A 21844-nucleotide genomic window follows, 5' to 3' on the forward strand; every position below is an offset into this window, starting at 1 on the left:
AATCCTGTTTTCTTGCTTTATGATTAACGTACTAAGCCTCTGCCCCTCAGAAAGGGGCAGCGGCTGCTGAATATGAGGCGCCGTGAGCCCGCCCATGTCATGTTTATGGATCGGCTCAGGCCTCTGTGTGACACCGCTCAGATTTAGTCGGATATGGCGTCGCTGCACCGACACACGGTGAATCTTCACCTCTCCGTGGGAATCTGCCAGTCACGTACCGGGACGGCACTTGTTGTTTTCTGTCGCTGTTGATAGAGATCATCCATGGCGATGGAGGACGAGGATCGTAATGCAGCGCTCGTTGAGACTAACACCCAAACGGGCATCAAGAAAGGAGGTGATGTCGGAGATAACGGAGCTTGCATAGACAGGCAGCCGGACACGGTGGTCCACCAAGCGGGGCTGAATCAGACTGCAGGTCGTGGAAACCGCAGTGGTCCGGGAGCTCATTCTGCAACGGGGATCCGAGTGTTGAAGGCAAGTCCTAACGAGAGGATTTATTTTGTTAAGATGGTTTATAAGTGCTCGACAGATAGCTCTATATTGTCTATTTTCCTACATTGCAATATGGGAATCCAACAGGGTAAAGTGCGTGAGAATTAAAGTGCATCCTTGTTATGTAACAGCTGTGATATCAGATGATTGATACTCTCTGGTTGATGATTGATCTGTGCATGATTGCCTTTCACTGAGGAATGTACCAGAGCCAATTAACAACCACAAGCCACACACACACACACACACACACACAGTAGGCTGTTAGAGCTTTTATAGACAGGCCCGCTGCTGAACAGTTTTTACTGACATTTTAGGCAAGACATATGATGTGAAGCGATGTTTAGGTTCTTAGGTAGCCACTCACAAGACAGTCTGGGTTTTGTCATTCAATTGCATTTGTATGCATTGCTCGGTTGTTGTATTTGATGGAACCACATCAAAATCACCACATAAAATAGGTCACCCTGTCAATTATAATAAGTGCATAGCACATAAGTAAAGTGTAGTGGTTTCTCTAGATTTGGAGAATGTGAAGAATCAACCAATACTTCAATGATTCAAGATTCATTTCTATTTATAACAGATTTTGGCAGCAACAGTGTTCACCTGTAATTTAGTCAGTATGAACTGCAAGGTGAGGCGCAACGCTTAAAACAAATACAATAGTATTTTTAATGCCTGTTGCAACATAAAGTAATACTTTTTGAGAACCAGTGAGGAAATACAGTAACTAATAGATGTGGTAAAATATGGCCCTATTGGTTGAGGCTGGAGATACTGTTTATCCTATAACATAAAATATTAACATTACGTTTACATTATGAGACCTCTTTAGCTAATTGAAAAACTCAGCTTGGTCTGCAATCATTCATTCAAATATGTACAGTACAGGATATAAATCTACTAATTCCTGGCTGGAGACAGGTTGACTTAACATAGATTCTCTTAGTCAGCTTTACATTCACACAGTGCCCCACATGTAGACCTGGGAGCTGCTCTGTGCGCCTGGAGTTGACTCGGGCTACATAAGTGATTCCACAAAGGAAGCAGCGGTTCAGTGCTTCCCTCAGACACGCTCTAGTAGCTGATGAAGAACGTGTTGGTAGACCACTTTGGTGTATGCAGAGCTACTTTCACTGTGGTCACACAGTGTTTTTTTGCTATCCATCAACTAAGTAAACAAAACTGGGGGAAACTATGATGCCTTCAAAGGAGAAGGGTTTGTGCAGTCAGCTGATGGATCTGAGGCTGTAATGAGCTGCATCAATGCTAAACTGGATGCTTTCCAACCTTATGTTTCATATCCTGTCTATGAATATTCTGAATATATGTGGAGTCAAGGTGAATCCTTGACACATCCAAACAGCAGTGTGGTGTATATACTGCAGAACTTATATGCATAGTCACAATAGTAGATTTTAGTAGCTGTAATGTAATGCCTTTGCTGTGTTCAGTAGACATTAGTCATCTGAGGTCTGATGTCTCCATAGATAAAATTCTCCAGTTCCTTTTGTAACAACCTCTGTCAGCTGTAAATAACTGTTTCTCCAAAGTTGTAGATCAGATTATTCTGTTCCAGCATCTTTTAAGTTTTTCCTATTGCATTTTAATGTGATAATATTTTGTGTTTTTGCCCACAGCACCTCTGAAAGGACCAACAGTACTTTATTAACCACCAGTTTTACAGCTTTCTATAGAGCTCTGGATGTATGTGATGTTTATCTCCATATTAAAATGAATCTTTCTGTGTCAGCAGCGTAACATGAAGCGGAATGGGAGTCGTGGCTGTGTGACAAGAAAGACCAGATATGGGTCACGAGAGCGGGATTGGCTAAAGGGGGACCCACAGCGAGGCTGTGTGTGTCTATATGGGGGGACAGTGGACCCACTTCTTCCTGCCTCTGGACCACAGGCCACCTCCACCCCTCAGACAGATCTGCAGTTGGTGCTCTGCTCTACCAATACCACAGTGGAGGAGCTGTGTGCTCAGAGGAATGGACAGCCACTCTATGTGCAGCTGCATGGAGACCTAGTCAGGTAAATATACACTATGTTAAGTAATGAGAGTGAAGCTATAATTCCTGTGGGCAAATGCGTGCTCTGCATTTGAACAATGCTAAAAATTAGACATAAAGTATTTTAAAAACTCAGGGTGGATGCTACCAACTGTGGTTTGGACGCTAGTGCCTTCATTGAGCAAGTACCATAGCAGGAGTGTTCCAGAAAACCTGTGCCTCTTTCAGAGTAACAGAGTGAGATGGGTTAAACCTGCATTAGTTATTCTGAATGGGCCAACTCGCACACACTCTGAAGCTCCTGACAGCTCACAGCTCAATGTATAATCATGTACTAACATTGAAATGAAAAAAGTAAGAGAAGTAAAAAAATCACTGGAAGTGTAAAAAGATGCTTTGGGTGCAGTTAAGTATAGTGCAAGTGAAATATGTTGCGCAGCTGATTATGACAGCTGCATAGGTTAAAATGGAAGCACATCACTTCCATCAGACACAGAAAGCACAGATGAAATGGGCATAATGATGTAAAGTAACGTCTTACAATAGCATTGCATTTTTAAACAGATGTCAACATCTTTTTGCTTACTGCTACTATTTTAATTAATGCACTCACTTTAATCAGTCCACATCTTGAAGCATGTTTTTATGCTTTAAGTCTATTTAGTTGCGTTTTACATGCGTAACAACAGACACTGTACTGTGCCTGAATGCCTCCGGTGCAGACACACACAGAGCACTAAACCTGCTGCTGCTGCTGCTGCTGCTCTGCAGCATACATATTGCTCTCTAAGACATATGTAGACGGACATAGCAAATGATTATCTATGACAGCATAAAAAGCTGGTTCACTGATCCTTGACCACGAAGGAATCTGGGCCATTCTTTCCTGGGAAAGCCTATGTGAAGATATGAGAAACGAGAGTCTAAAATGTAGAATGCATACAACTAATTCTGTGGGATCCTTACTGTCTGTTTAATTTTGTGCAATGCTAAGACATAGAAAAATAGTTTAATACATGTGATGGTAGCAAAAAAAACAGTAGTTGTATTTGTAGTGCAAATTGTGTAAATGGTTGTGTTGTTGAGCATGAATGGCTGGAAAATCATGTCATGGACATTCATTTTATTCATGCCAATTAAAAGCATATGCAATATGCCAGTAATTCATATTGGTAATAAATGAAAGGCTTTGGTAAGCGTGCACATAGGCTGTGTTGGTTCAGTTTATTTTCCAGCAGTACAGCCCTTGAATTCTGTCCTCCAGTGAGTATGTTCAGGTGGATTTAATTTTAATATGAAAGCTTTCAACATCAAAAAACAGGGATTCGGTGAGTTAATAAAAGTATGATTTCTATTTCTTTAAAGGAAAATGCCGTTCCCACACACGGCACGTACAGTAGAGACAAGTCAAGGTTGAATTAAATTTAATCAAATGTTCATTGAAAGTACAAAAGCTTGGACTCATGTTTGACCTTAAAGCGGCTCCTAGTTCTGTATTTTCTTTACCTCTTGTAAACAACATTTATGATTATTATCTAAATAGGGTCTGTTACTGTGATTGATAATAGCGAAGTGTACTGTATAAATAAGCACCTGAAACATACAAAGGTGTTGACAGCAATGAGATATGCACTGATTTATTAGGACGTATACGATGGAAGGTACAGAAGCTTTCTCCAGTGATTTTCTTTTAATAGTAAGTTGTAATGTGCTGATTACAGTAAGATGTTATCTGGGCTATTTATTGTTTAAGGAACTTTGTATTTTCAGTTGGACAAACTCAGAGATACGTTTACAGAGCAATGAAATTGATGGAAAGCAACCATCCCTGCAATTATCTGTTTGATCAGGGTCACACAGTACTAACAGAGTGGGCAGAGCAGTCCAGTGCATTTTCCCAGCAAGAAGCTCTTCCTTGGGGATCTCTAAGTGCTACCAGGACAGATTGGGTATGTAATCCCTTCAACATGTTCTGGGTATGCCCAGGGTTTCCTCTCCCAGTTTGGCATGCCCAGAACACTTTCTGGGAGGCTCTCTGACATCTCAGGCTCCTCCTTTCAGAAAAGTTAGTGGCCTGATAACGTGGGATTCCCAAATCACTGAGCTCCTCAGTGTTAACTGAGGCTATACACCCTGCAGAGAAACCTCATCTGGTAATGTCTACAATAATCATTTTGAGGAACTAGGCAGATATCATTTAAAGATTGGTTCTGAAAGATCAGACAGAACGCCACACAGGATCAGGGCACAGTGCTTTTACAGGTGAATGCTTAAGTTCAAGTGGCTCCTGTAACGCCACCATCCAAATAGTCTGTTGAGAATAATAGCTGGTGACAGGAACTTGCTAATCTGGTGCAATTAAAGCACTGCAGGGGAAGAGGGTACAGCAAATGGTCTGCACCGTTTCAGTACCCAAAACACTTAACAAACCCATTTTCACACACCGATGATGGTGGCGCTGACCCACCAAGAGCAACTTGGGGTTCAGTGTCTTTCCCAAAGACACTTAATCTCAAGGTTAACACTAACCCAAACCATATGGACAGGAAGAGCCGGAGATCAAATTCTCAACCCCACGACTGGTAGACGACCACACTATCTCCTGAACCACAGCCGCCCCTATTTGACATAATTGTACAGTAAGAGCACCAGGCAAACCTCAGACTGTGAAAAAGAGATGTAGCAAACTTGATGGAAATATAGCAGTGTGGTTTGTTTCAAGTGTTACCCTCTTCACCCCACACAGATCTGCTTTGCTCTGCCACTATTTGTTGTCACAGCAACAAAACACAACAAAACAAAAAAACATGGTAACAAAACAGAAAACAGAACAATGAAAGAGAAAACACAACTTTTCAGAAAATACACAATTGTGGCATTATAACCACACTAGCTCTATGTCTTTCAGACATGTTGCAGCCATGTACTTAGATGGAGGTTATACTGCTGACTAGCAGAATAAATGAGAAACCTTGTACTGGGTTGTCTAATAAATCTGCGACGTGCCAGTGACAGGTTCCCGCTAAGATTAAGTTGACCAAGCTTTCACACTACCACATTCCCTTTAACAACGTTTGTGTTTTTTTTTTACAATCAACCTATTAATTAATTAATACAGTTTTAGATTTAATATCTATTTTGCTAACTTTCACTCTTGGTCACTGAAACCTTGATAAATGATCTAGAATTGCTGAGACATCACATCCCCCGTTGTGTAATAGAATATAGAATATACCCTGATCAAATTAAAACATACTCCTGCAGTCTTTTTATGCTTTTGATGTGAGTCAGTTTTTGCACACCCTGCATGTTTACACCCATTATTGGGCATTTTGGCTGAGTAGACTCTACAGATGAAAGATGAATGGAACCATGCTGGGAATTAGCAGCATAAATAGATGAAGTGTTAATAAAGTAAATTGTGATGAAATGGGAATGTAAAGATTCAAAACCTGTATAATACTTAATTTGCATGATTAGGACCACTTAGAGAACGCAGCTAGACACCTGAATCCTAAATCCCATCCCCAGAGAGGCCCCAGCAAATAACTTGATCCTGCTAAAAGTATAATCTGACATGAAGAAGATGACATTTGACTTGGGCAAGGGTTGTGATAGCTGTGGACCTACTGAGTTTAAAGGGTCAGTGTTGTTTGTAACTTTGTTTATTTTCTCTGTGATTTACTGTAAATTGTACTTTTTATCATTATACATTATATATTCGTGAAAATTGTCCAAGTTTCGATTAAACAGAGACCCAAACTCACATGATTTCTTTGTCTTCATATTATATCACCTTATTATGTAGGACTGCAAACCAAAAATGTATTCAGAGTCATAAAAAGAAATGGGTCAGAGCATCACTTTGATCAGAACTGATCCATTTTTATAGAAATGAGATCAGTTTTACAATGAAAAGAGTAAGTTGCATTTGCTGTAGTGCTTTTCTTGTGCAGCCAGACTAGCAAGCATACATATGAAAGTCTGTTGGTCACAGGTTAAGGGTACTGGATTGCAGGGTTGAAATTCACTCTGTTAGGTCTTACTGATGAGTTTTTTAAGTAATCACTAGTGGACAGAGATGATTCTTCAGATTAAGTCATATCTGCATTGAGGCGAAAAAAATGTATTTACACAAATCTGTGCTTCAGTTCATGTGTTATTATGCCCAGTTGGAGAAACTGTCCCAACACCTCTCCTTTTTTTGTGTCATGTAGGAGACTTGAAGCCTCAGAGCGTCCTCTCCAGATGGTGTACGACTACCTGGCTGCTATGGGCTACGCCGACCCTGTACGAGTGCAGCAAGAAGCCGCCAACTCAGACCTTAGCTGTTTGATCCGATTCTACAGTGGTAAGTACTGACCCACATGGGCCATCATCTTCAATCTTCACTATCTGCTGCTATCTGAGCCTGGTGTCTTCCTTTGAAGGCCTTAAAACAGGCTGTGGCAAGTCAGACTTTCCAAAATGGTTCTATCACATCCTCTTTTTATCTTGTGTCTTTGTGTGCATCACTGGACAATGTTAATGCAGTTGTTGTTTGAGGCTTTCTGATGCAACCTCTGGTATTTATTATAGCCTGGAATAGCACAAACACACAGCCATTGCAGCCTCATGATAAGTGACTGTCTATCCTTCACCCCGTGGTGATTCTATATCCTCATGTGGGCTGCCTTTCACCTTCTGTTGTCAGGCTGCTCCCATGACCCCAGGATGAGAGTGACTAAGCGTCCCTGTGTCAGCGTGATATATTACTGCAGTAGCAGAATGGATGTGATTCATTGGAGAATTTATATTTATAAATTACATTTATATCTATATATATATAACTTGCATGTACTGTATCTTAAAACAGCTCACATAAACCCAGATTCATTTCTAGCTGCCTTCATTGGGGTCTGGTGTAATGATATTCTCACAGTAGCAGCAATTAAAGGATTTGCCATTAAGGGTAAATGGTGATGTTCTGTAATGTGTTTCCACTTAATAAATCAACTGATGTTCCTGCTGAGCTAGTGGAACTCCTTATGTTTGGGGTTGGAACTGCTTACATGCTGCCAGAAAAAGAGGAAGACTGAGCAAACCACTGTGTCTAAAGTCCCACACAACCCTCCCTAAATTCAAATGCAGGGAGGTTTCCACACTGCGTAAGAATGCATGCTAAACACAAATCTCAACAGCTTTGTATTGCAATTCTTTGGTTGACTAGGCACATTTGACTTCAAAAAATCCTAACTGACTCAACAATTTAGTGACTTTTGGTTGTGGTGGTGTATAAAACATCATGGAGACTTGCTTTATTTTCTCTTTATTACTCATCAGAATCTGCATTATAAACAGGCCTTTTATTGTGTTTTGTTTTTCTTGACTCTAGCTAGCATCTTCAGAATAAATACAATTGTGCCCACAACTTATATGTGTTAAGTTGTCAGATCTTAAGCTCACTGTGGCCTCCTATTTAGAGTCCTTAAGTGTCCAGTGGAAGCTTAACTGTTGTTTGTCCCTTGCTACCATGAGAATTGGCCAGATCTTGGCTACTTGGCTAGTCAGGCTACACTGGCCAGAGTCTGTCCAAGCCCCTTGGGGACTTCCTGCCTCCTTTTGTCAACTCATGGGAAAAGAGTACCCGAGACCAGGCATAACTGATTAATGTTGTACTGTTAATACCCAGCTAAGGCCATTTGATGCCTGTATAACTTTTAAAGATGTAACTTATAGCTTGAAGCTTACTGCGGTTGTTCTGACTTACCTCAGTATGTTCACCCACCTCCCCTTTGCTGATGTTCAGATCCTCTCCATTTATATTGCTGATGTTCAGATCCTCTCCATTTATACAGATTCAGCAGTTGATATCATTTTAACTCAGATTTTACATTCCCACCCATAGTGGTGTTAAAGGTGGCCTGTGATGTAGTGTTGAAACACACGACAACAGTCTTTTTCTGAGATACTCCCCCCCCTAGCTTGTGTAGCAGAGGTAAACTGATGTGGGGAAACTTGTCCATGGTGCACTGCATGTGTAGGTTATGCATTTAGTAATTTTTGAGAGGCTGCATCACTTGTCCTAAAAGCAGCTGTATAATAAACCTGAGGGATTGCAAGTTGAGTAAAAGTAAAATTATAGTAGTAATGCTTTAAAACTTTTAGAGTTTGTGATTTCATGTAAAATGGAAAGGTTACTACTCAGACCTATTGAATCAGTGTGAGGAGGAAATTTGCTCGTTCATTAAACCAAAAGAATTACAAGTAGACATTGGTTTGTTTTAATAAGTTTGACTCTTGATTTATGTAGATAAAAGAAATGCATTTATTATATTTGTTGTTATGCACGTTTGCTACTTTGCATGTGTGCACATTTGTCTGTGTTCCCATGCATTCCCATGCTGAGTTTTATTTCTAAATGCATTGTTTTATGGCCTCCAGCAGGTAACTTATTAAACTTTACCATCATCTTATTTGTTCAGGAAACTCATCTCGAATCTTCTCCACCCTCCTGCTTCCCACACACACATCCTCCTGCTGTGGTGCACAGATGAGATAAAAACAAACATGGACAAGGGAGTAAACATTTCTAAATGCTGACTTAATAAAAAACGCTCCCAGTGAAAACAATAGCCTGTTGGCCAGTGGTTCTCTGTGTCAACCCATGCAGCTGCAGTAAGGCCTGCTGTAAGCTCTTGTGCTCGTCCACGGGGTCCTTTTCCACCTCTGCATGTCTTACATCTAGGGAACTGAAGCTGCTGTATATCGTTCATTTCAAATCCAGTGTCAGCGTTAGAGCAAATGGAAATAATTCATCTATGAGCAGTGTGAACTCACCAAGTATGTTATTGATTTAGCTTAAGCAGATTTATTAGCAGACATTAAACCTAAATGAAGAATTGGGATGTTCTAAGATGTGATGACATGAGCGATGAACTAATGTCTGAAAATGTGAGACCCTGAGGTCTATCACTAAGTAAAAATAAGCATATCCTTAAAGAACAGAAAGACAATAGTAAGACAATATTAATAATAATGTCTCAGTTTGTGTCTTTATTTTATGGTTTAAAGGGAGAAATTGGTTCACAGGGACAAGAAGTTAAGGGCAGTCAGACTTAGATTTAAGTTACTAATTAAGTTAATTAAATTCTATTCAGATTTGCGTTCTCGGAGAACTGCCCCAAGCCATAAACCTCTGCAGGGTGCAGGCTGTATTTTCTTGTCAGCTCCCCAGATTATTCTCAGTTTCTGTGGAGCTCTGTTTCTCCTAATAATTTCCACCATTTGAAACCTGCAAACTGTCTCTAGACTCATGGTCTGCTGGCTTACTGCTGCTGAAAAAATTCCACCATTTTACAGATCTGTTTGTCATCATTTGTGTTCAAAGGTAGTATTCAACTATGCATCTTACATCTGTACAGTCCAGAGTTGACTATCTTTCTATCTTTTTTTTTTTTTAATCAAAGTAAACATCGACCACCGAGAGGAGGCATCTGGGTGGTGGGTTGAATTTGAATTTGCTTACTGTTCTGAGTCACATGAGACTGTTTCCACTTCCACTGACCCCCTACTGCATGCTAACATAATCTGTGCAATCTTGAGCAAGACAAAACAGCTCTGTGATATAGGGAATATTGGATTCAGCAGTCTTTGACAGTTGCCTTGACATCGTCCAGAATGTAATTAAAAACAGATTCAACAAAGTGTAAATACCCTCCAGCCCAAACTCAGGAGCTACACAATAAAACTATTATTCATAAGAGATGATAAATGACAGTAAGATTGTCTTTTGACTATAAAATAGAAAATGCACGTGTTCACAATTGCCCTGGGGTGAATGTGACTTTCCATATATTTACTTCAACGATGAATTCGTTTAAATAAGTTGTTTTGTATAGCTTATTTATAAAGAGTTTCAGCAACTCAGAGTAGTGTTAATTCTTTGTGGATACTTGCTCAGCACACAGACCTACATTGAAAACCGATGATGATGATTTACTGGTGTGCATGTTGTATGCGGTCATTCGGTCAATAAACAGCTGCTCTTTATTAACACTAACATTGTTACTCTTGTTTATTGCTCAAACTACAAAAAGAAAACATTTTATGTCATTGTTATAACTGATTTTAATTTGCTGATTATTTTCTTAATTAATTAACTTATTAACTTTCCCCATTATCTGACTCTTATATCTCACCAAACAAATATTTCGTCTCATGATAGTTTTCTTCTACTGTCTCCTCCCCCACTTAGATTTGTTACTTGCGTCACTTCTAAGTAGTGTTGGATAAAAGCATCTGCCAAATGACTAAATGTAAATGCAAATGTAAAATGTTAGATCTATAAAATATCACGAAGCAGCAGAAACGTTCATCACAATTTCCTAGACCGGTAATGCCATCACATGTCACCTATTTTGTAGTTAACAGTCAAAAGTCAAAGCTATTAAGCTTGTAGGCATTTTAAAAGACCATTATTTCAGATACTTGCATGTTTTAAAGGCTGGAACAGTCAGTGCTTTTTCAAAATAGTTGACGCTTCATTTTCTTGCAACTTAAAGAATAATTTACTGATGGCCGCTGCTGTTTTTCTAATATTTAGTTGATACATGTAATGTTAATATATCCCTTCACAGTTATAGCAATAGATATGAAGACAGTCTTATTCTTCCATTTGCCGTGGATTTATTTTGACAAATGACTTCAGTGTAACTAATTCCTTTGTAGCCCTCCACCCTGTTCTATTTCCTCAGTTCACTTCCTCTCTTTATTTTGTATCACCCAATCACATCACATTTCTCCGTTCTTTAATTCTCCTCTCTCTTTGCCTATTCTCTCTTCCCTCCTATCTCTATATCCATCTATTTCTTTTTATTCTGCAGTAATAAGTGATTAGTATTTGCCCTGTTGTGGACTTGCTGTTGCTCATCTGACATGTCATGTGACGTGAAACGACACTTGGTTTGCAGGCAAGAGAAGGCTGCAGCCGCATTGGAGATCAACAGAAGAGAGACGTCGTGCAGTTGACTCCCTGATCTGTTAATTGTCACATTGTCTCCTTTGGCAGCCTCCCCATGGAGGTTGTTTGACACAAGTTGATGATTAGTTTAGTGGAGGCACAGTTTCTCTGTGGCCCTGGTCTTCCCATAGCAAAAACATCCTGCAACAGAAAACTGTGTTGCACAACATGTACAACCATGTCATTAAACCCCTGTGAAGCCACTGGGAACAGTCAACAGCATTCGTCATCAGTAGGATGGGATTGATTTCGCTGGTTTTCCACAGAGCAGCCAGAGGTTACTGGAGACAATGTGGAGGTTTTCCAGCTCATATTGGACTTTGGTTTTTTGAACAGCCTGTTTCCCTAGCAACAAATAGCCCCACGGACCTTGAGGGATAGCATGTGTGTTTGTTTTCCAAGTTTTCTCTTTATTGCGTAAATAGGCTGATGACTTTAAAATAGGTGGTCGTATAGATATGGAAGTGCGACAGAATGTTTTGTTTTTTTCAGGTGGAAGAAAAATCTGGCAGCAACAACTAATCCATTCGACAGAGGCAGAAAGAGAATAACTAAGTCACAATTTCTACACGTTCAACACAGGGATAATAATTTAAGTGAGCATTGAGCACATACCTGGTTGACACCCACATTTATCAACCATGCACAGCACCAGGTGTACCAACAAATCCACAGTGGGACAGGAATCAGAATCGCAGACTAATGATGTACGGAATTACAGATACACAAACCCCCTCTGCTCTACTTTCAGCCATGTAGTATTCAAAATATTGTAGGCTTGTAGGCCGGTGTTTCTCTCGTAGTGCACTGATGTAGCAGATATGTCTATTGTTGTGGTAACAGTGACTTTTTTTAAAACACTTGTGTATTTTACATGAACTTTCCCTCCTGCCTACTCTGCAGCATCAGTTTCATGTTTGCATGAACTAGTGGTTTTGGTAGCTGTAGTATGTTTGCTTAGCTAAGCTCTGCTAATATTACTCATTGAAAGTTTTGTTTGTGATGAGTTTACGTTTGTAGTGGGGTTTATCATTCACATGATGTGTACTACTACTGCTTTGACGTTAATAGGAAATTAGCGCTGAGCTTGTGCTTTTTTCTGTAAGTGCCAAAGGAATAGAGGCATGCTTTGCTGTGTTGGGAGTACACAGTGTTTGCTCTCTCTTAGCTCCATTATCTCGGTTTATGACATCTATCCATTCAAGTGGGGATATTCCCTGTTGAAAGGCTTGTTGACCGGCTTGTTAATATATAATCGCGGATATTCTTTATATTTGACTTGGAACTTATTTTTACATCCACACTTTGGTAGATCTCATAGGTCAAGTTGAAGATTGATTTGCCATTAGATTTTTAGCCTTGAAAGGATTTTATTCTGTAGCACTTTACTTTAGTATATACTTTAACCTCCCCCAATATTTATGATTGTTGCTTGCAATACTGATGTTCAGAACACTGAGAAGATAGACCATCCACTAAATTAGGTGTGGGGTGTGCTTGTTTTTGGTGATGCACTGTGAAGCAGGCAAAGAGGGGCATCCTATCAACTTCTCTGTTTGTAGCGAGTGGGTGCATGATGATGAGTTTATTGATATGTGCACTGCAGTGGGTGAGTGTTTTGCTTAATTACTTGTTTTAATGAATATATTATTTTTGATTTAGTCTGACTTACTTGTTCAGCTGTCAGCTGTACTCTGGAGAAGGGATTTGCGTGTGGATTTCTTGCATGGAACCAACCATCAGTCTATCATAGTAATTGCTTAGCTTTTCACATTGTTACACAGAAGAAGGAGCAATGACACAGAAATAATGTGTCTCTCTTCCATTTCAAGTAGCGTTGGGTATCGCTTGACATTTTTTGTGCTAGTGCCAATGTGAAATGAGAACTTTGGTACCAATATATATATAAGTAAAAGTATTGTTTTTTAAAATTACAGTGATCATGATGGTTATGAAGAGGAGTATTAGCCAGCATGTCCAGGTGTTTCCCGTTTCAGATCTATCCCTCCATACCAAGTACACACCCTGTGAGGAGTTGTGTCTCTGCTTTTCTCTTTGTACAAAGGAACACCCAAGGATCAGGCACTACTATTGATCTGCCAGGCAGCCAATTTGTTGTCAGAAGCACTTGGCTTGTTCATTATCAGTTTTCGTGGCAAAGGAAAACACGAGAAGGCTTTCATTTCAGTAGGATGCCCTTGTAAAGTGAAAGAGAAGGTGGGGAGAAAAAGCAAGTCAAATCGAAAGAGGGAGAGAGAGAGAGCACAGATTGCCAACGACAGCCTCTGAGTGGGAGGCAACATAAGTTGGTTTGAGGAAAATTTAAGAACAGAGGTGAACAGGCTGAGGCGGTGTCTCCTCTGTGCTTGTTTGACCTGCTATTAACCTGTGTGTACTTGAAGCCTGGCAGAGACAGCACTGCTGTCTGATGTGCCCTTCAGCACTGGCCAGCTAAGGGTGCCTACTGTGCAAATTGGCATAATTTAATTGAAAAGAGAGTTTAATGTGACAAAACCCTGACTCATTCATCAATTTGACTGGTGCTTCTTTTAGGTCAGGGCAGCAGTAGAGGTTGAGAGGAAGCATGGAGAGGAAAAATACAGACACATATTCATTTATTCATGCTGCAATGACAAGTCACCTTGGCAATTTACCTGCTGTTCAAATTAGCTTTAATGTATTGATTGACATCTAGATTTTAAAGATCCTGGTCTGAAGTGTTGAAGCTATCTATCTTGCTATCTGCATCTATTACTGAGTCAGACTCACAGTGTTTCCCACAGAATGAGGCTGTACTCAACTTCTCTGAAGTGTTGGGTCTCTGTGTTTAACAACAGGTATTTATAGGTGGGTCTGTGGTCAATGTGTCTTTGTGATACTGTGTAGATACTGTAGCAACAGCTAACTTACTACTATATATATGTGTGTGTGTGCGCGTGTGTGTGTCTGTGTGTGTATGTGTGTGTGTGTGTGGGTGGAGGATACTGCATTGACTACACTATTAGTTTCTTTCCCTCTTTGTATATCAACTTGAAATGCATGACATGAATTGGATGCAGATGGTTGGCACAGTTACACAGAGAAAGGCTGAAAAGATTAATGGCTTAAATTTGAATTATCAAAACTGACTCCACACTGAGCCTTATACAACAAAATTGCATAAATGTGTTAATAGCAGCATTCTAATATAGCACTATTTAATCATCCATCCATCCATTATCTAAACCACTTTTCTTGTTAAAGCTTGTGGGGGTGCTGGAGCCAATCCAAGCTGTTATTGTGTTCGAGGCAGGGCACTCCGTGGACAGGTTACCAGTCTGTCATAGCTGACATATAGAGACAGACAACCATTCAAACTCACATTCACACCTACATGGAATTTTGAGTTTCCAGTTAACCTAACACATGTCTCTGGACACAGGCACGGGGATGAACATCCGCACAGAAAGTTTAATTTAATAGATTTTAATATCAGAGTTTGGTGTCTAAACTGTTTTCTCCCTATTGTAAGATCATTTCCTTCCTCCTACTATTGCACAGTGAGATCTCTCCAGATGTACATTAAATAAGATAATGGGGCAGTCTCCATCCTAAGTGCTGAAGTAAGATGAGTTCCTGGAATTGGTCCACTACGGAATTGACTAATCTGTAGGTGATATCATTCTGTCCTGTTATTATACTGTATATGGTTTTTCTGGAACCTTCCATCTTTTGTGTAACTCTGGAACATTTGCTATTAATTAGCTGGATTTGTTTATATAAGCAGGGCTAAGGTTTATTGTGCATTAGATCAACGTCTGGAGATTTACAGCAATCTCTGTGTGTGGACTTTTTCTTGCAGAGCGTCCAGTGAACGCAGACCAGCAGGAGCGAACCTTGCTGAAAGGTGTGTTCAGCGTCAGAAAGGGCAAAACCCAGTTACATAAGTGGGCAGAGCGACAGGTCATTCTTTGTGGCACCTGCCTAATCGTGGCCTCTGTGAAAGACAGCCTGACTGGGAAGATGCACATCTTGCCCCTGGTGGGAGGAAAGGTGAGGATCGAGAATTGGGACATCAGACTAACTAAAACTGTGCTAACATTTCACTTTCTACGGGGCAGGGCCGATGCTCCAGGCTAAGTGTAGACACTCTACAACAACACAGCTGTGTTGAACAGTTGGATGGACTCAAAAAGATGACGCACTACTATATTTGCTAAATTATGTCATCTAAGGTAATGCATCTCAGTCTTTTAGGCTGTTCAGGCCAAAGAGTATATACAGATTGTCTTTTCAGCATAAGGCAAAACTGCAGCTGAGTTAGTAGTTTACATTGAACCAAAAATGTGTAAATAATACAGTAGGTTTTTTTGTTATAATGAAATCCTGTATACTCTTAGCTTTTGACAGAACACAGTTGAAAATCTTGGATCATACAGCAGAGCCTAATCGTTGAGTAGGTAAATAGTATAAATATATATTTTAAGACAGTCTTTGGGGAATTTTAGCCTTTAACACACAGTTTGACAGTAAAAAGGTTGACAGTAAACATGGGAAGAGAGAGAGTGCATGAAGGACTCAGGCCCCTAGCTAGACTCAAACTGGGGACATTGTGGGGACATACATTAAACAACTGAAAATTAATATATACTTTTACTATCATTGTAATAATCATTAATAAGAATTGCCATGTTCTGTTTGTGTTTTCTCCCCCAGTGTTCTTCCTCATCATATATTTGTGTTTTCTTTTTATTGAGGTGGAGGAGGTGAAGCGGAGGCAACACTGTCTGATGTTCAGCTCAGCAGGATCACAGGCTCAGACATACTTTGTCAACTTTGACACACTTGCAGACTACCAGCGATGGCATCGGCAGGCATCAAAAGTAAGCAAAAGACAAAGCCACTGTGCTACTGTGTGTGCAGTACACAATATGTGTCTCCCATGTTTTCTCCCAGCAACAGTTTGTTTCCAGTAAGTCCCTCTGGGCTTACTGGTACTTAAATCAGAAATTAGATGTTGGCACTACAGTAGGCAGTCTGTTGAGTCGTCCACTCATAAAGAACATGTTGAAGTAAGTCTGATTGGCACCACAGAGGCAAACTCTCTGTGCTGTCTGGCACTGATTGAACAGTACACATCTATTTACATAGTTTATGTTTTTACTTCTATTAGAATATACTTCTGTGGAATTTCTTTTAAAGACTCTGAGCAGTAGAGCTTTAGTTATTTACTAGTAAATCACTGCACAATAGAACATTTTAAGTGACCCAAAGATATGTTTGCATTTGTTTGTCCTCAGAAAAAGAAACAAACATTTTCATGTTCTGCTCAGCTTGCTTTTTGTCATATTCTGATTAATGGCTAATTTGCACCATTCCTTCTTGGATGTGAACAGCCTCTGTGTGAGCCGCCACTGAGGCAGAGCCAGCGTACAGTTAGCCATGGAAAGAGAAAGCCAACAGAAAGAAAAGCAAATCCAATTAGTTTCAGATTGATGCTAAGTCCAGGATATCTCTCTACCATGGCGGTATGGATTACTGGGTTAGAGTTGCCTGTTAGTGCACTGTGTATTTAGGCTGAGACTGAGAGGTTTCTATGGAGACTGGGGGATGATGACTGATGAAGGTTTTGGTGGATTCGGGACAGTTTTTATGGTACATTGCATAAACTGCACAAATGTGTGTGCATGTGCAAGTGAGTGTGTGTGTCCTTGCAAAATGAGCATGCAGGATAAGACAGAATATTAAAGTGCTTGGATACATAATAAAGCAGCATATTTACAGGAAGTCGGAATCCATTGAAATAGTAATGTTGCATAGCTTTTAGAGCTAATTAGAAATTGGTAGAATTTATTGTGCATGTGGAAAAGTGTATTATAATAATAATATATATAATGTGTTTTATTTATATAGTTGTATTCGTGGCTGTAAAAGTAGCCAGTTAGCCAGATCACAGCCAATGCAAAAATAAATCATGACTGCTGTGTAAATATATATTTTATTTTATTATGCAATTATGCAATAGGAACAGCTATAATGTGAAATTAATTACATTTTAATTTAGCAAAATGTGTCCTCTTTTACTTGCTATTAATGTGATGGAGATACATTATAAAAGAACACAGATGATACAAATAATCTGCTGCCAGGAGCTATTGTATGTAATTATTAAGGTGTTAATGCAGAAACTGCATTAAACATTACACATCAACAGAAATAGTGTTGCAGTTAATTAATTCAGTGAAGGATATTCATTGTGTAACTCATTATTCACTAACCATAACACCAGAATAAGGACATCCTTGTCAGTGTTAGAAAACACAAGCTGCAGAGAGAGGTCTCAACAAAATGATAAACTGTGACAACTTGAATACATGAATACGCATCAGTAGGCAAACAAGTTTAGCTATAGTCAGCTCTGGACAAGTCTGTTAGCCACACACAGCAGAATGTCCTGGTTTCTCAAGTCTAAAACAAATAGTCTGATGGTGCTCATGAGTTGAATTGATGTAAAGTTAATTGTTGTAACTGGTAAAATGTACTCCACCTCAGTTCATGGCAATTCCTGCTGTGATATTTTACTCCCTTTCAACACAGCTGTTGGTTTCAGTGGAACTTCTTTCTCTTTGTCTTCCTCCTCTGTCGCAGTGCTTTAAATGTTTTCCAATCATAATGTTTAATTACTATGCAAATCATCTAAAACAGCAAATCTGTGCTATTTTCTTCCCGTACCTTTTTAATTCTTCTGTGTCCATCGCCCACTCTCTCATCACTTAATTACTCTATTTAAAGAGGAGTTGTGTGTGATTTTTTTAAAATCTGCTGGCAGATGAGTCGTATTGTGGGAGATGCGCAGTTTTATCTTTGTCATCTCTAAAAGCAGTGACATGATGTCACGCTCTGCTGAGCAGCCGTCCCATTTTCTGTGTTGCTGCCTAGTGTGCAGCCTTGTACTTAATGAAGGAGACTCTCCTCACATTGGACTGGATGACCACTTTTAGCTGGCCCGTACTAAGGGGTTTAATATGTCTTAGCCTAAAATGCTGCGTTGTCTTAATGTGAAGAGGTACTGTTGGAGGTTTCTAGTGCCTGGACTCATTGTTAGAAATACCTTTCTGGAGGTTTTTAGGTGAAGCTAATCCTTCTAATGAGTCAGTGAACCTATAAAACTAATCCGAGAAGGTCTAGGCAGGGAGTCTGAGGGGTTAAATAGATTGGTGTCAGGTCCCATGCTCCTGTTAGATATGATATGATAGGATTTATTGGAGAACTACCAAGTACCCAGGTCAACTCAGTGAAACTTTTGGTAAGTTTGGTAATGGTAACAGGCTCATATTAAAGAGTAACTCTATTACTTTTATAATTCATGATGACGTTTCCACAAGATTAAACTTAATTGCACCAGAAATTACCAATTGCCAGTATAGTTATTTCCATTCTTCATTGTCCCAGTTCATTTGAGGTAATGACAAGGTGTGTGGTATTGGAGTGGTTGGTACATGACTGTACTGATCAAAGGCCCTCTTTGGTTCGTAATTATATAATGTGTCAAGTTGTCAGGAGAGTTTACTGGTTTTCATGATTGGATTTTGTTGGTGTTAATGAGGAATTAATTTAAGCCAACTTTTAGTGAAGTGTTATCAACCCCTGAATGTCACATGAAAATTTCTCAGAAGTTCAACACATTTACTTTATGGAAAAAAGGCAAATGTAGATATTCATAGCATAGCTTTTGATAGTTAAAGTGCGTTTTGGTGCTGGCACACCAATTACAAATTGGTATTACTCACTCTAAGCAAACTTAAAGCTTGTTTTTCTTTACTCAGTCTGTATGAATGTGTGTGTCTGTGTGTGTCTGTATGTGTTTAAAGGTGGTGTCTCAGACAGTCAGCCTGGTGGATCTGTCCTGTTACAGTCTGGAAGCAGTGCCTGAATACCTATTCTACAGCCAGGATATCACCCACCTCAATCTGCGACACAACTTCATGAGCTTGCAAGGGCCCGGAGGCCTGCTCAACCTCCCCAGGTAAAATAATAATCCCCTTCTAGACCTGAAGTTTGGGATGGGATTATTACATTGTTTTTCGGTTAGAGAAAATTTGATCAGGTTGTTATGGTGGTGTCTGTGCTGATGAAATATGTGTACCACAGAAGAGAATCCCTACTGTATTTTCAGGTGTTATTTCAACGGGCTTTAGTCATCAGACGATGTAGATGACTCCAATGTAACTATCACCAATGTGTTTGTACTATGGCATTAAAGAATAAAAAACAGCAATCTGGTGCTTGTTCCTATTTATTTGTATATCTAGAAAAATGATGCATGGATAAAAGGAATTAGTCTGAACTCTGACAAACACTATGGCTGATACTGAGCTAGCTTCCTTCACCACTCAGCACCTGGTGAAACATGGAAAGTGTAGTTGATATGAAAGACTTAATTGAGGTGACAGCACATTATAAATGAACAAACACATAGAGGATTTCAAGTCATCCCCATCAAATGCAGTTGATTCTGTATGACTGGCACATCTGAATCTAATCACATCATCAAATGATATTCTTAACATGCAAAGGTAGGGTTTGGCATGTTTTTCAGTAAGAACACTCTGCTGTCTTGCCTACTGCTTTTTAAACCATCTTAATAACATGGTCCGAAGTGCAAATAACAGCAGAAAATGCTCACAGTGGACCTGTGGGTAATCAACACAGTGTTCGCCCTCAATTTCAATAATTGCTGTTCAGCCTCAGCTGTTAGTTTTCCGTAGATCTTTTTTATCCACACCTTTTGTCCACTGCATTCTCCTGAGGATCAACAAATAGCTCTGCAGACAAGGCAATGCACTGAAAATGTGGACCACAGTAGCAGGTCAGCTAAATATGCTTCCACAGAGAAGCTCAACTTCTGCTCCTAAGCTGGTGAACAGGCAACTTGAGTTTCCTGTATTTTCAGTGATCTTTTTTGACACACACCTTGGCACAATTGTCAACTTGGACTTTATGATAAACTGTATTTGTTTTAAATGTCCCCCATTCTGTTCTCTCTTTCTTTAGGTTTTTGCAGCTGAAGAGCCTGAACTTGTCTCACAACCGTCTGGGTGTGTTTCCTGAATGTCTGTGTGAAATCCTGACGCTGACTGAGCTCAACCTATCCTGTAATAACCTCCACTCTGTCCCTGAACAGATAGGCAACCTTCAAAGGTGTGACACAGTGCATAATATATAACATACATTCTACACACCATGTTACTTTGCACACATATGTAAATACCTGGCAAATATGTGAACAAACATTTGATTTGATGTTAAAACTAAACAAGGAGATTAAACAACATTAAAATTGCAATTGTTTACCACAAACAGGACTAATTGCAATTTATGCTAAATTCAAAGGATCTAACAAAATGTGTGAACATTTACTCTCTTAAATGTTGTTTGCATTTTCAGGCCACATAGTACATAATACGAAATTAATGTCTTTAATCTTTAAACTCTAAAGGGAGTGTTTTATGGAGTCAGTGAAAGGCAAGTAGTTGAAGTGTTTTATTATGCAACAAGATGAAGTTGTAAATCATCCCACTTTCCATTGTGCTTATCTTCTTAATGTAGGATGCTGCTCAGCGGACACCGACTATAACAACAAATAGACACAAGCAGATATTTCGACCACTCTTTGAAGTAATAGAAAGCAATACATGACATTTTGTCCCCTTCGTCTTGTAGCTTGCAGACATTGTCTATGGATGGAAACCACCTCAGCTCCCTGCCTGAAGAGCTGGGTGGCCTGTCCCAGCTCAACAGCCTGGGGCTCTCCTTCAACAACTTCTCTCACATACCTGCTGTGCTTGAGAGGCTGAGTTCAGTGGACAAACTGGCCATGGCTGGGAACAGAGTGGACAGTCTAGAGTTGTGTACTCTGGCCAGAATGAGCCACCTGAAAAACATCGACCTCCGGTAAGCGGCCAGCCAGGGTACAAACTGTTCTCAGTCTGTGCACTTCCTTAATGTCTTTCTTTTTGGTGCCTGTCTTTTTTAAATTTCTTTCTCCAGCATTGACAGGAAGATAAATGTCCTGACACAAACACTAGTCTGAACCTCTGCTTTTCCTCCATTTCTCACTGCTCCTCTATTCTTCACCTTTTTATTTAAGATGTATTTATAGATAGCCAGGTTTGCTGAGCACAAATACTTTTTTTCCTAAGTTGTCCTGCCTTACACCTGCATTCACACATTCACTGGCACCTGGCCAGGATTACAGTCATACCTCTTAGCCTCTTAACAGCTCCACAAGAACAGTTGTGGCGTAAGTGTCTTGCTAAAGGAGACCTGGTGGTGCTTAATAAGAGATAGG

At 39.8% G+C, this 21844-nt stretch overlaps 1 protein-coding gene across 2 annotated transcripts in view; it reads left to right on the forward strand.

Moving 5' to 3' along the window:
- The first annotated feature begins 142 nt into the window (after positions 1–142).
- phlpp2 (PH domain and leucine rich repeat protein phosphatase 2) overlaps positions 143–21844 on the forward strand; it is a 34088-nt gene continuing 12386 nt past the window's right edge. Inside the window, exons 1-8 of one of the 2 annotated variants that reach the window (XM_026378232.1) lie at positions 143–477; positions 2252–2535; positions 6731–6864; positions 15356–15546; positions 16251–16376; positions 19365–19519; positions 20548–20694; positions 21217–21447. In XM_026378232.1, the coding sequence (XP_026234017.1) occupies positions 265–477; positions 2252–2535; positions 6731–6864; positions 15356–15546; positions 16251–16376; positions 19365–19519; positions 20548–20694; positions 21217–21447 (1481 nt within the window). In that variant the 5' untranslated portion in view covers positions 143–264. The remainder of the gene's footprint in view (positions 478–2251; positions 2536–6730; positions 6865–15355; positions 15547–16250; positions 16377–19364; positions 19520–20547; positions 20695–21216; positions 21448–21844) is intronic. The other variant, XM_026378233.1, reaches the window with a different exon arrangement.

The sequence above is a fragment of the Anabas testudineus genome, chromosome 3 (genome assembly GCF_900324465.2).
Source record: "Anabas testudineus chromosome 3, fAnaTes1.2, whole genome shotgun sequence".
Lineage (NCBI taxonomy): Eukaryota > Metazoa > Chordata > Actinopteri > Anabantiformes > Anabantidae > Anabas > Anabas testudineus.